General features: G+C 44.0%; 1 protein-coding gene across 1 annotated transcript in view; it reads left to right on the top strand.

The window, feature by feature from the left end:
• GPAT3 (glycerol-3-phosphate acyltransferase 3) overlaps positions 1–13722 on the top strand; it is an 89874-nt gene that overhangs the window by 56625 nt on the left and 19527 nt on the right. Inside the window, exon 6 of the mRNA XM_088445026.1 lies at positions 2022–2115. Coding sequence (XP_088301152.1) covers positions 2022–2115 — 94 coding nt within the window. The remainder of the gene's footprint in view (positions 1–2021; positions 2116–13722) is intronic.

The following is a 13722-nucleotide window of genomic DNA, read 5'->3' on the forward strand; positions in this document are numbered from 1 at the left end:
AATGCTTTTATTAAGGCCCCACACACGGACAGCGGATATACTATGGAATAAATATCCTGCAAACCTCACATGTCTCCCATCACCCTCCAAATCAATAAATGTGCCTTATAGAATTCACACTAGATCACAACTTATTATTTTACATCTGAACATCTCTTTACAATAACTACTTTTACCAATTTCTACATTTACTTGAGACTGCTGGTTTATACGTTAACCAAACTCTCTAAATAGCCCTTCACGAAGTGGCTTCAGCTACCCGTCAGACTTCACGTAAACTGATATAACAGCCATGGCTTTCCACAGACACCGACAAAAACTGCCTCTTAAAGTAGAATGTCAGTGGCATAAATCTTAATTCAAATGACTTCCACACATACTGTAAAATAGGAATCCACCCATCTGTCATCTTAACCCTCTGTCCCATGCTCACTTTCTACCCCATCCGTGTCACCCCTGTCTGTTTGCCCATCCCCTCTAGAATGTAAGCTCTCTCGAGCAGGGCCCTCTTTCCTCTTGTGCTTATTCTTTCTTTACTTATATTATCTGCTCTATACTCAAAAGCACCTAACCCGTGACTTTTGCCATCCTGCTTCTGTTGCAGCAGTGTTTATATACCATACTTGTATTGCATTGTCTTAAACTGTATGACACTGTTTTCTTGTTCTGCTCAACTGTCTATGTACTATGTTTGTGCACTATGTTTATGTACTATGTAAGGCGCTGCGGAATCCTTGTGGCGCCATATAAATAAAGGATAATAATAATAATAATAATAATAATAATGTGAACACTATGTGCTGCTTCCACGTTTGGATATGAAAACCTGAGATATAACTGTCCCGATGCCACAATTTTGCCCCCCAGTCAATTGCACAGGATAGTTTGGGACTTTCTTCCTCTGGCGAGGGGGGAGGGATTTGTGTCCTGGCAGGTTTCCAGTGAGGGAGGGGAGGGGTCAGAACTTTCTTTCAGGTCTCGACTTGCGCTACATGGACATTTAAGATAATGAAGATTAATATATTATAATAATACAGTAGAAGTTCTTTTTCACCACACAATTAACTTTCTGTTCAAAAACATCACTGCTATTGTTTTTCTATTAACCCTTAATTGGTTAGGTGGTTAAAAACACTTAAGTACGTAGATGGGGTGCCCACCGCACTCATTTCAACAGTGTGTCCTGAGCAGTGTGCGTCGAACAGCAATGGAGCTTGTCTTCCACCGATTCCTTGCCACTGTGAAAGCGTGCAAACCAATCATACACATTTTCTACTCACAGCATCCTGTCCGTACACTTCCACCAACATTTCGTGCGCCTCCGTCGCTGATTTACTCAATTTGAAGCAGAACTTAATGTTGTGTCTTTGCTCCATTGCTGTTCGACGCACACTGCTCGGGTCACTCTCTTGAAATGAATGCAATGACAGTGCGGTGGTGGCCTCGGGCAAACCCCGACTGGGGACAGGTCCAGACATGTCCATGCATGTCAGCGTGCATGAGCGACCTTGTTGCAAGCATTGCATACAGATATATCAGACCATTCACCTATCTTTAGAAAGACCTCGTATAATAGATATTTTTTTTCTATCTGGTATTTTCTTGGTTTGTGTGTAATGAAATCCAGGGCATCTAGTCTTTGCACACTGAAATGATTAACCTGTTCAGTTTGTGCTTTAAAGATTTACAGCAGCTATACCAGGTGTGGACACAATATTTCCTAAAGAACACATAATTGTTTATTATGACTATTGCCCCAGAGTACAAACTACACTTCATTTCATTCATGTACATTTGTAGGCTATTAAGGTAGTAATACTAGTCAGAAGATGAACCAACTATTGTTGATGGAGGTTCTGTACTGTAACACTGCCAAGATCTCTGTACTGGTATCACTGCCACGATCTCTTGTGAAAGCAAAATATAAAATAATTATGATGTTTCTCAATTACAATTAAGATATTTTGCAATTAAATTATTGTTTTTGAAAATACCAATTGTTAATCTGTTATATTTCACAGAGAAAACCATCCCAAGAAAGGAGGCATTTGTGTTGCCAACCACACGTCGCCTATCGATATAATTATTTTAGCTAATGATGGTTGCTATGCTATGGTGAGTTAGCCCTCAGCATTTTAATATTAATATTGTTAATTGCAACTGCGTTTCTGTGATTATAGTTCAAAATGACTATACTGCTGTATGTCCGTATTGTGCACTGATGAGCCAAATCATTATGACTACCTGCCTAATATGCTGCTTGTCCTCTGTGTGCCACCAAAACAGCTTCGACCCATCAAAGCATGGACTCGACAAGACCTCTAAAGGTGTCCTGTGGTATCTGGTAGAAGGACATTACCAGCTGATTCTTTAACTCCTGTCAATTATGAGGTGGAGCCGCTGCAGACTAGACTTCTAACACATACCACAGATGCCTGACTGGATTGAGATCATGTCAGTTTGGAGGCCACAGCAACAACTTTTGATCATGTTTTTCTTCTATTGTCTAAAAATTCATACAGGTTGTCAGGGCGCATTATCCTGCTAATAGACAATACCAGAGGTTCCCAAACTTACTCTTCAAGGGACACTAACAGTCTAGGTTTTAAGGATGTCCATGTTTGACCACAGATTACTTAATTAGTGCCACAGTCACTTTGATTTAACCACCTGTGCTCAACCATGGATATCTCTAAATCCTGAACTGTTGGGGTGCCTTGAGGACCGTGTTTGTGAACCTCTGGACTATACCATTGAAATGAAAGGATGTACCTGGACCTCAACAATGTTTAGGTAGGTGGTACGCTTAAAACTAATGCTCACATGAATGACCGGACCCAGGGTTTCACATTGCCCAAAGCATCATACTCCCTCTGTTAACTTGTTTTCTGTCCACAATGTATCCTAGTGCCGCCACTTCCATTTCCCTTAACCTTCTACCACTGATCAAGGTACAGATCCGACGCTCAAATGCCCATTGTAGGTGTTTTTGATAGTGGGGGTAAGCATGGGCACTCTGACTGGCCTGTGGCTATAAAGCAGGGTTTGATGCACTGAAGTGTCATGACACATCACTCTCATCACCATCATTAAAATTTTCTGTGAGTTGTGATACATTAGCCCTTCTGTTGGTTTGAACCAGCTGGGATAGCCTTTGTTGTCATTTCGCATCGATGAGTATTGGTCACCCAACACCTGTGTGGTTTGTAGTTTTTTCCATTCTCAGTCCACTGTCTATAGGTAATCACCAGGGTTGATTTTGAGTGCCCCACAAGCCTTTCTTCTTCAAAAATGCTCTGACCTAATCATCAGGCCATTCACAGCGCTGTTTGGTCGGACTTAAGGATTTCTTCTTGCACCCCCTGGAGATGCGAGGAGAAATCCGACTAAAGTGCCATCCGCGAAGCTGTTTTACTGCTTAGCGCGGCGCTAACAACTGCGCGGACGGCACTTTAGTCAAAGAATTCCGGTTCTCGCGACTAAACAACCAGGTTAAGTCGCGAGAACGGGCATTCTCCGACTTAACCACTTGCTGACTAAGCAAACAGCGCAGTGAATTGAATCGCCCCCATAGATTTTTAAACCTGATCATATCTTCTGCATTCAACATGTCGACTGTGAGTACCCAATGTCAACTTGCAGCGTAATGTATCCCTGACCTTTACATGTACCGTTGTTACGAGATAATCAATGTAATTTGGGAGTGGTCATAATGTTATGGCTCATAGGTGTAGTTTCTATAGTAGATGTTGTTGAACTGAAGGATCCAATCCAATTTTATTTTTATTTTTGAATTCTATGCTGAAGATGCCGGGCAGGTGCTGGAATATTTGATGTCTCCCTTTTAACCTACAAAGTAAACTTATTAATATTTGTTCACCCCTACAACCTAGGGATACAGTGCATGCCCAGATACCATCATCCCCACCATTGGGACAGATTTGTCTTCTCTAGGGCACCACCTCATCTACACAACCCTGAGCCATATAAATTCTTCCCAACAGTTGTGTGTTCTCATTTGAGACAGTGTGTGCACCTCTGCAATGCCGATGAGAAGAGGGAGTGGTCTCGCTTCTTGTGGGAATAGGCAAGCAATGTCCCCCAGGGGCTAAACCCACATCTTTGAAGCATTAAGCCAGTCTCAGCCCCCTTCCCTAAAAAAAACTCCTACTGCTTACTAGGACATGAGTATGAAGACTTAAACTATTGGTAGGCTCATAAATAGAATGGAAATATAAAGAGAAATAAGAAAAAACATATATAGTGAAGTCCAGTATAGATGATCAAGTATTGCCTATTATTCTAATTGCACTCACAGGGTAACTAGAACAACAGGCGAATCGTAAATGTAGACACTCCTCTTTATATTTCTTTAGCATCCTTGCAGAGTAGTCTCATGCATGTAAAAGAACACAGAGTAGGAAGCAACTAGTGCATTATCTCAAGATATTTTTAATAAATCCAAGATAAAACACACGGGATCCGGTCAAAATCCCGACAGTTGGGATGCTGGCGCTTAGAACGCCGGCATTCTGACGGTTAATACTGGGGTTAGGGGGAAGGTTAGGGTAAGGCACTAGGGGGAGGGTTAGGTTTATGGTGTGGGGAGGGGGAGGTTTGGTTTATGCACTAAGAGGGGAGGTTAGGTTTAGGCACCAAGGAGGGAGGTTTAGGGGTAGGGAGAGGGGGAGGGAGAGGAGGAGGGTTAGGATACTGACCGTCAAGTGTTGGTATCTTAACCCTGTCGGGATTCTGACCGCCGGGATCACGAGTGACTGCATCCAATTCCCAACCCAAAACGCATGCAAATGGATAAAAAACAGGCATATAAAATCAATAACCATAAGTCCCCCACTTAAGGGTACATGTCTCCCTTAGGATCACAAACCTATCATAAGAAAAGTCTCTCCCACAGAAAAGTCCTGGGATTGGAAGTCCCTCTCCTTTGACTATATGCGACGTCCAGATCCTCTGGCATTAGAGATACAAATCACCCCCACCAACGCGTTTGGAAGTTTAAGTACTTCTTTTTCAAGATGTCTTGAAAAAGTAGTACTTACACTTTGTGCGCACTCTCATTTGTGTAACGATAATATTTGTGAATTGTACATGCACAAAGCAAATGCAAAAAATGTCAAAAGTAGTAAAAAAGTCAAAATATACAAAAGAATAGATAGATACAAATAGATGTTGACCCTGGGTGAGTACCACCAAATAAGCAACATTCATAGCACTGATCCAAGATTGTTCTTTCCATGTGTATGATTAGTTGACGCCCAGAAATACTCATTTAATGAATGGGGAGAGAAATGTCCAAGAATCATTTGACTGAGGTGAAGTGCCTACAATTGGAACGTGAGCATCAGAACTGGACCATGGAGCAAGGTTTCTACGGTTCTACTGCCTTTTAGTCAGTCAACGGCCCGAGCGTCTTTACAAATTAACGGCAGTGATGACGGCCCACCTCAGGTGTTGGGGGGGGTCAGGATTCTGCCATACTTGGACGACCTCCTGATATTGGCACATTCTCCAGCTGTGTTACAACATCATCTCAAACTGACCATTGCCTGCCTACAGAGGCACGGCATGATCATCAATTGAAAAAAGTCTTCTCTTTCTCCAGTACAGCAGATGATGCATCTAGGTACACTCCTGGATTCTCTGGCACAGAGGATATTTCTGCCAAGAGACAAGAGTTTGGCCCTCCAATTGCATGTTCGCAAATTTCTTTGCAATCACATGGTGTCTATATCCACTAAGCGATGCAGGTTCTGGGGTCCATGGTGTCCACCTTCGACATGCTGGAATATGCTCAATTCCACTCCAGGCCACTGCAACAGCTGATTCTCTCCCGGTGGAACGGGAGATAACAGTTAATACGGGCACAGACGATCAGTCTCTCACCAGCTTTCCCTCTCGTGGTGGCTGCAGACGTTTCATCTGGACAAGGGCAGGGTTTGCAAAATACATACATACCTACATGAACATTTTATTCCAAAATAAAATAATATATATCATGTTATTTTGGAAGAAAATGTTCATGTATGGGTGTGTGTGTATAATATATATATTACACTATAAGGCGCTGTGTTCTCACCTTTTGTCTTTTCATATATATTTATATATTTTATTTCAGAAATATTTTTTCATATATGTAATATTTACATAGGTGTGTGTGTGTGATATATATATATATATATATATATATATAAATAACACCTATGTACATGTTATATATATATATATATATGAAAAAATATTTCTGAAATAAAATATATATGAAAGACAAAAGGTGAGAGCACAGTGCCTTTATAGAGTAATAATCAAATTATTATGTGGAATATGGGTAATAATATAATATGCGTACAACATAGTTTTAGAATAAAATGAATGTAATCAAATACGCCTCCGTCTCTATGGTGAAGTTCTCCCCTCTTTTAGGTGGTTCTGATTCATCAATGCCCCACGTTATTTAGTATAAGAAGTGTACATAGGGAGAGAACAATACACTCTCATAGTGCAGATGCATAAACATTTATTACATATAATACACATGGAGTGGATAAAAATCGCAATTACAATAAAAAAAGTCTTTAAAAAGCTTATCTGAGTATTCCTGACTGGAGAGTTTGTGTCACGGTAACCTCTACGCGTTTCGTCCCTTGCGCTCACATTAGCTGGACTTCGTAACCTTAGATGTCACTAACTGCTATTTATATACCATAACAACTAATGGAAATGCATTTGAGAGTAGTGCCTCCATAGTTATGCCCCTGTAGTAGCGCCCCCATAGTTATGCCCCTGTAGTAGTGCCCCCATAGTTATGCCCATGTAGTAGTGCCCCCATAGTTATGCCTCTGTAGTAGTGCCCCCATATAATGCCCCTGTAGTAGTGCCCCCATATAGTGCTCCTGTAGTGCTGTTTGTACAAAAAAACCCACTTACCTTAAACCCCGCTTCTGCATCCGCCGCCGTCCTGTCCATCCGGCTGCTCCTCGGAACTATGGGAGAGATGTCATGACGTCTCTCCCATAGTGCGCATGGAGAGAGCCGGAAGCTGGAGTTCAGAAGAGAACTCTAGCCTCCGGCTAACGCGTCGCTGCAGGGAATGAGCCGGGCGCAGGCTGGTAATAACATCTCAGCGGGCGTCCGGCTTAGAGCCTCCCTGCAGCACAGCCGGGCATGCATATGAATCATTCTATATTATAGAATGATTCATATGCATACCCGGCTGTCCGTCCATTACCCCCAGGAATTTCATTTTTACCCCATGTTCCCCGACCACTGCTCTAGTGTTTGCAGAATGTCCCTGCAAAGATGGCGGCAAACCAATGCACATTTTGGTACACAACAAAGTGGCAACCGCAAGCCCCAGCACTAGAAAGGAAGGGCTGTTCTTGGTGGGTTTAAAGTCCCCTGTTGGTGATAACACAGGCAGGGAGACCCGATTATATTGAGCCGTCCATTTAGATTGAAAAGTATGTGTATAGCGGCTTGGATAAACGCTGCTATTTACACGCTGGCGCGCCAGACTTCAAGATGGCGACGGCCATGCTAAGTGTGAACCATTGCAAGATTACCAGTGCGCATGCGCAATGGAATCCAAGATGGCGGATCCGGAAATGCAGTTTTTGGGCATTTCAATTAGTTATTATGGTATATAAACAGCAGTTAGTGACATCTAAGGTTACCCTCCTGACTAAATCTAGCTAATGTGAGCGTAAGGGATGAAAAGCGTAGAGATTACCGTGAGACAAACTCCCTTCGGTCAGGAATACTCAGATAAGCTTTTTAAAGACTTTTTTTATTGTAATTGCGATTGTTATCCACTCTTTGTGAATTATATATAATAAATGTTTATGCATCTGCACTAGGAGTGTTTTGTTCTCTCCCTATGTACACTTCTTATACATCATATGAAACTAAATAACGTGGGGCATTGATGAATCAGAACCACCTAAAAGAGGGGAGAACTTCGCCATAGAGACGGAGGAGCATTTGATTACATACATTTAATTCTAACCTATGTGGTATGCATATTATATTATTATTACCATATTCCTCATAATAATATGATTATTACACTATAAGGCGTTGTGTTCTCACCTTTTGTCTTTCATAACCATTTGGGATTCACAACAATAATCCTTTTGTAGAACATTCAGCGGCCGCCAGTTTTTTGGAAGTTTATTCTGTGGAAGTATCTAATCCTTTATGTTGTTCGGACATTCAGAACACTAGGGTAAAGCGCCATATCTAGTACCTGTTTGTGACTATATAAATATATATAATAATAATATCTGATCATGGGGGGCAGATCCGGGGCTGCTGGTGCAGATTCAGATACACTGAGGCCCGCACTGCTTGGCTGCCCGATCACTGTGGCTAGCTGTGATCGGGCAGCAGTACCCGTGGCTACCATGAGCCGCGACTACTGTGTGTGTTGAAGTCATGGCTGCTCTGCAGCCGTGCATGGTGGGGGTGCCACCGGGCTGCCCGATCACTGTGGCCAGCAGTAAAAGGGACATACTGGAGGTGAAGCCCCGGGCGCAGAAGGTCCCTTTTGATATAGGCAGCTGCTAGATTAACTTTTGGTAGCTTCCTAGTGGGGGTTTCTGACAGGTCACACCAGATGCTACCATGTCAGGGAAAGCCCTGTCTGGCTAATGCGACCATGCCAGGCCAAGCAAATTATACAGACCAAATGTAAAGGAGGCAGCAAAATTGCATTCATTAGAAAACAAAAAGGTGTACGTTCAGAAATAGACTATATGACCATGTTGGTATATCATGATACGTAAAGGAAAATGTGCAGACTCAGAGACATGTGTTGGCCCTTGGGAGCTACAGTAGGGGAGTCCAAGTGATGTCTCCAATTGTAATCGCATTTTAGATCTGTCCCCTTTTAGGTATAGGTACATGATCGAAAATCTTACACCAGAGTGTAACCAACCCATGTTCCTCCTGGGTAATATATCTAACCACTGGCTGCTCACTGGTACTAGTGAGCATGGCGGCAGGGATCGCAGATTCTCTCTTTGAATGGCATTCAGTTTGCCAGTGCACAGTTTACGAGGGCAAAACATCACAAATTTGGTGGTCCTTATAAGGAAATTATTAATTTTGACTTTCTTATGGTCTTTGCTACCTGAGTAATAAGACGTGCTGTCACTCCCGGAAAACCGTCGGTTCCGGATCTAACTGCACAATAGCCCGCGAAATGTGGCTGTCTTTGTGACTTTTCGATGAGCAGTGGTATACATGTTAGTGCACACACAAATATAATCTCTTTACAGGCCACTTTATTTAGATAAATGTCAAATTATTATTATTTTTGGAGGGAGAGGCTTTATACAGCATGTAGTTGGAGGACTTGCCGCACCCATTGTAGTGTTAAGTGTAAAAAATAATATATATATATATATATATATATATATGTATGTATTTATATTAGGGGTGTGCACCGGCCACTTTTCGTGTTTTGGATCTGGATCTTTCTTCGTGTTTTGGATATGGATTGGTTTTGCCAAAACCACCCTTCCGTGTTCTGGGTTTTGTGTTTTGGATCTGTATTTTTTTGAAAAAAAGCATAAAAACGGCTAAAATCACAGAATTTGTAGGTTTTTCTGCTCCTATGCTATTATTAACCTCAATAACCTTAATTTCCACTCATTTCCAGTCTATTCTGAACACCTCACACCTCACAATAGTGTTTTTATGTCCAAAAGGTTGCACCGAGGTAGCTGGATGACTATGCTAAGCGACACGAGTGGGCGGCACAAACACGTGACCCATCTAGGCGTGATACTGCAGTGGCAGACAGGTTGGCAGTTTGAAAAACTAGGCCCCAAACTGTACATAATGCAAAGAAAAAAAAGAGGTGCAAGATGGAATTGTCCTTGGGCCCTCCCACCCACCCTTATGTTGTATAAACAGGACATGCACACTTTAACAAACCAATCATTTCAGCGCCAGGGTCTGCCACACAACTGTGGCTGAAATGATTGGTTCGTTTGGGCCCCCACAAAACAAGCTGGCAATTAATGTGTCCCTGCACAAACTGGCTCTACGGAGGCAAGATGTCATCCTCATCCTCCTCATCCACCGATTCCTCACCCTCTTCAGTGTGTACATCATCATCCTCACAAAGTATTAACTCGTCCCCACTTGAATCCACCACCACAGGTCCCTCTGTACGTTCTGAAGGATGGTCTCCCTGGAAGAGCTGATAATTCATTTTGATGAACATCATCTTCTCCACATTCTGTGGAAGCAACCTCCTACGGTAAAATAGAGCCAGTTTGTACAGGGGCCTCCAAATTGCCTCTTTTTCCTGCCAGTACAGGTATGGACTGTCTGACATGCCTACTTGGATGCTGTCACCGATGTAATCCTCCACCATTCTGTCAATGGTGACAGTATCATATGCAGTGACAGTAGACATGTCAGAAATTGTTGCCAGGTCCTTCAGTCCGGACCAGATGTCCAAACTTGGTCCTGCCTGCCCTGCATCACCGCCAGCGGGTTGCTTAGGATACCTAAGTTTTTTCCTGGCAGCCCCAGTTGCGGGAGAAAATGAAGAAGGAGCTGTTGACGTGTCACGTTCCGCTTCAGCTGACAGTGTGTTCACCAGCAGGTCTTTGCACCTCTGCAGGCTTGTGTCGGCCGGAAAGAGAGACACCACATAGGCTTTAAACCTAGGATCGAGCACGGTGGCCAAAATGTAGTGGTCTGATTTCAACAGATTGACCACCCTGGAATCCTGGCAAAGCGAATGAAGGGCTTTATCCACAAGTCCCACATGCCGAGCGGAATCGCTCCGTCTTAGCTCCTCCTTCACTTTCTCCAGCTGCTTCTGCAAAAGCCTGATGAGGGGAATGACCTGACTCAAGCTGGCAGTGTCTGAACTGACTTCACGTGTGGCAAGTTCGAAGGGCTGGAGAACCTTGCACAACACGGAAATTATTCTCCACTGCGCTTGAGTCAGGTGCATACCCCCTCCTTTGCCTATGTCATAGGTGGATGTATAGGCTTGAATGGCCTTTTGCTGCTCCTCCATCCTCTGAAGCATATAGAGGGTTGAGTTCCACCGCGTCACAACCTCTTGCTTCAGGTGATGGCGGGGCAGGTTCAAGAGTGTTTGCTGGCGCTCCAGTCTTCGGCGCGCAGTCGCTGAATCGCAAAAGTGGCCTGAAATTTTTCGGACCACCCAAAGCGTCTCCTGCACGCCCTGTCGCTTTTCAGAAAATTCTGCACCACCAAGTTTATTGTGTGAGCAAAACATGGGACGTGCTGGAATTTGCCCAGATGTAATGCCCGCACAATATTGGTGGCGTTGTCAGATATCACAAATCCCCAGGAGAGTCTAAGTGGGGTAAGCCACTGGGCGATGATTTCCCTCAGTTTCTCTAAGAGGTTGTCGGCGGTGTGCCTCTTACTGAAACCGGTGATACACAGCGTAGCCTGCCTTGTAACGAGCTGGCGTTTCTGAGATGCTGCGACTGGTGACGCTGCTGCTGTTGCTGTGTAAGGTGATAAATCTACCCAGTGGGCTGTCACAGTCATATAGTCCTTAGTCTGCCCTGTTCCACTTGTCCACATGTCCGTGGTTAAGTGGACATTGGTACAACAGCATTTTTCAGGACACTGAGGACACTTTTTCTGACGTTTCTGTACAGTCTCGGTATCGCCTGCCTAGTGAAGTGGAATCTAGACGGGATTTGGAACCGGGGACACACTACCTCCAGCAATTGTCTAAATCCCACTGCACTAATGGCGGATACCGGACGCACGTCTAACACCAACATAGCAGTCAAGGCCTCAGTTATACGTTTTGCTTCATGATGACTGCTGTCGTACTTCATCCTCCTCGCTAAGGACTGTTGGAGGGTCAATTGTTTAGTAAAAGTAGTGGTGTTCCTACTTCCTCTCTGGGATGATGAACGACTCCCAGCAGCAGCAACAGCAGCAGCAGCGGCAGCAGCAGGAGGCGTAGCAATGCAGGATCCTCCGGAGGAATCCCGGATAGGAGAGTCAGTCATGCCAGTGACATGGCCTGCAGGACTACTTCCGATCCTGACTAAGGAGGAAATTGACGAGGAGGGAGTTGACGGTGTGGTTTGCAGGCGCTTGGATACAACAGGACAACGGGATTTAGGTGTCCCTGGACTGCTTACGGTCTTAGCCAAAGTTTCTGAACTTGACAGTAACTTATTATGAACGCGCTGCAGGTGCCGTATAAGGGAGGATGTTCCTAGGTGGTTAACGTCCCTACCCCCCTACATATTCCACCTTTACATAAGGTACATATGGCAAGACAGTTGTTGTCCGGATTTGGATAGAAATATTGCCAGACCAAAGAGGTGGAATGTTTGGTCTTCTGCCCAGGCATGACCGTGATGGGCTTTTTCATCCCACGGACAACAACTGTCTCCCCCGGAGCCTGATTTAAACAAACCACATCACCATCAGAATCCTCCTCGCCAACTTCCTCCTCAGCACCAGCTACACCAGTATCCTCATCCTGTTGTACTTCAACAGTGACATCTTCAATTTGCATATCAGCAAGTGGACTGTGGGTGCTCCTTTCAGCACTTGCAGGGGGCGTGCAAATGGTGGAAAGAGCCACCTCTTCCCGTCCAGTGCTGGGAAGGTCAGGCATCGCAACCACCACCACACTTGGACTCTCCTTGGGGATTTGTGATATCTTCTTAGAAAGCACAGTTCTTCGCTGTGCTTTTGCCAGCTTAACTCTTTTGATTTTTTTAGTGGGAGGAGGGCTTCCATTGTCATGTGAAGCTGAACCACTAGTCATGAACATACTAGGGATCGACCTTAGCCGTTCCTTGCCACTCCGTGTCGTAAATGGCATATTGGCAAGTTTACGTTTCTCTTCAGCTGATTTAAATGTTTTTTTCAAGGTCATTTTCCTGAACTTTGTCATTTGGGATTGTATGTGCCCTCTATTATGACATTGGGCATCGGCCTTGGCAGACGACGTTGATGGCATGTTATCGTCTATGTCATGACTAGTGGCAGCAGCTTCAGCACTAGGAGGAAGTGGTTCTTGATCTTTCTCTATTTTATTTTTATCGGAGAAAGTTTGGTCCTCCATTTATGTTATATTGATTTGATATATATGTGCGCAGAAAATATTTTTTTATTTTTGCTGGAGAGTAGTGCACTTTGTGGGTTACACCAGCCTTTAAGAAATGAGCCAGCCGGCTCTTTACTTATGGGACACAGGCGCACGCTTGGCGCTGCTCCTTTGTTGATGCACCTACGGCTACTGCACACACAATTCACAAACACAGAAAATAATTTTTTTTTTTGTTTGAACTGGAGTGTACTTTGGGGGTTACAGCACCCTTTAACGGTCAAGCCAGCCGGCCCTTTACTTATGACACAGGCGCACGCTTGGCACTACTTTGATGATGCACGTGCGGCTACTGCGCACACAATTCACAAACACAGAAAATATATATTTTTTTGGTTTGGACTGAAGTGTACTTTGGGGGTCACAGCACCCTTTAACGGTCAAGCCAGCCGGCCCTTTACTTATGACACAGGCGCACGCTTGGCACTACTTTGTTGATGCACGTGCGGCTACTGCGCACACAATTCACAAACACAGAAAATATATATTTTTTTGGTTTGGACTGGAGTGTTCTTTGGGGGTTACAGCACCCTTTAACGGTCAAGCCAGCCGGCCCTTTACTTATG

The sequence above is a fragment of the Taudactylus pleione genome, unplaced genomic scaffold (assembly GCF_031769625.1).
Source record: "Taudactylus pleione unplaced genomic scaffold, aTauple2 ptg000376l, whole genome shotgun sequence".
In the NCBI taxonomy this organism is placed as follows: domain Eukaryota; kingdom Metazoa; phylum Chordata; class Amphibia; order Anura; family Myobatrachidae; genus Taudactylus; species Taudactylus pleione.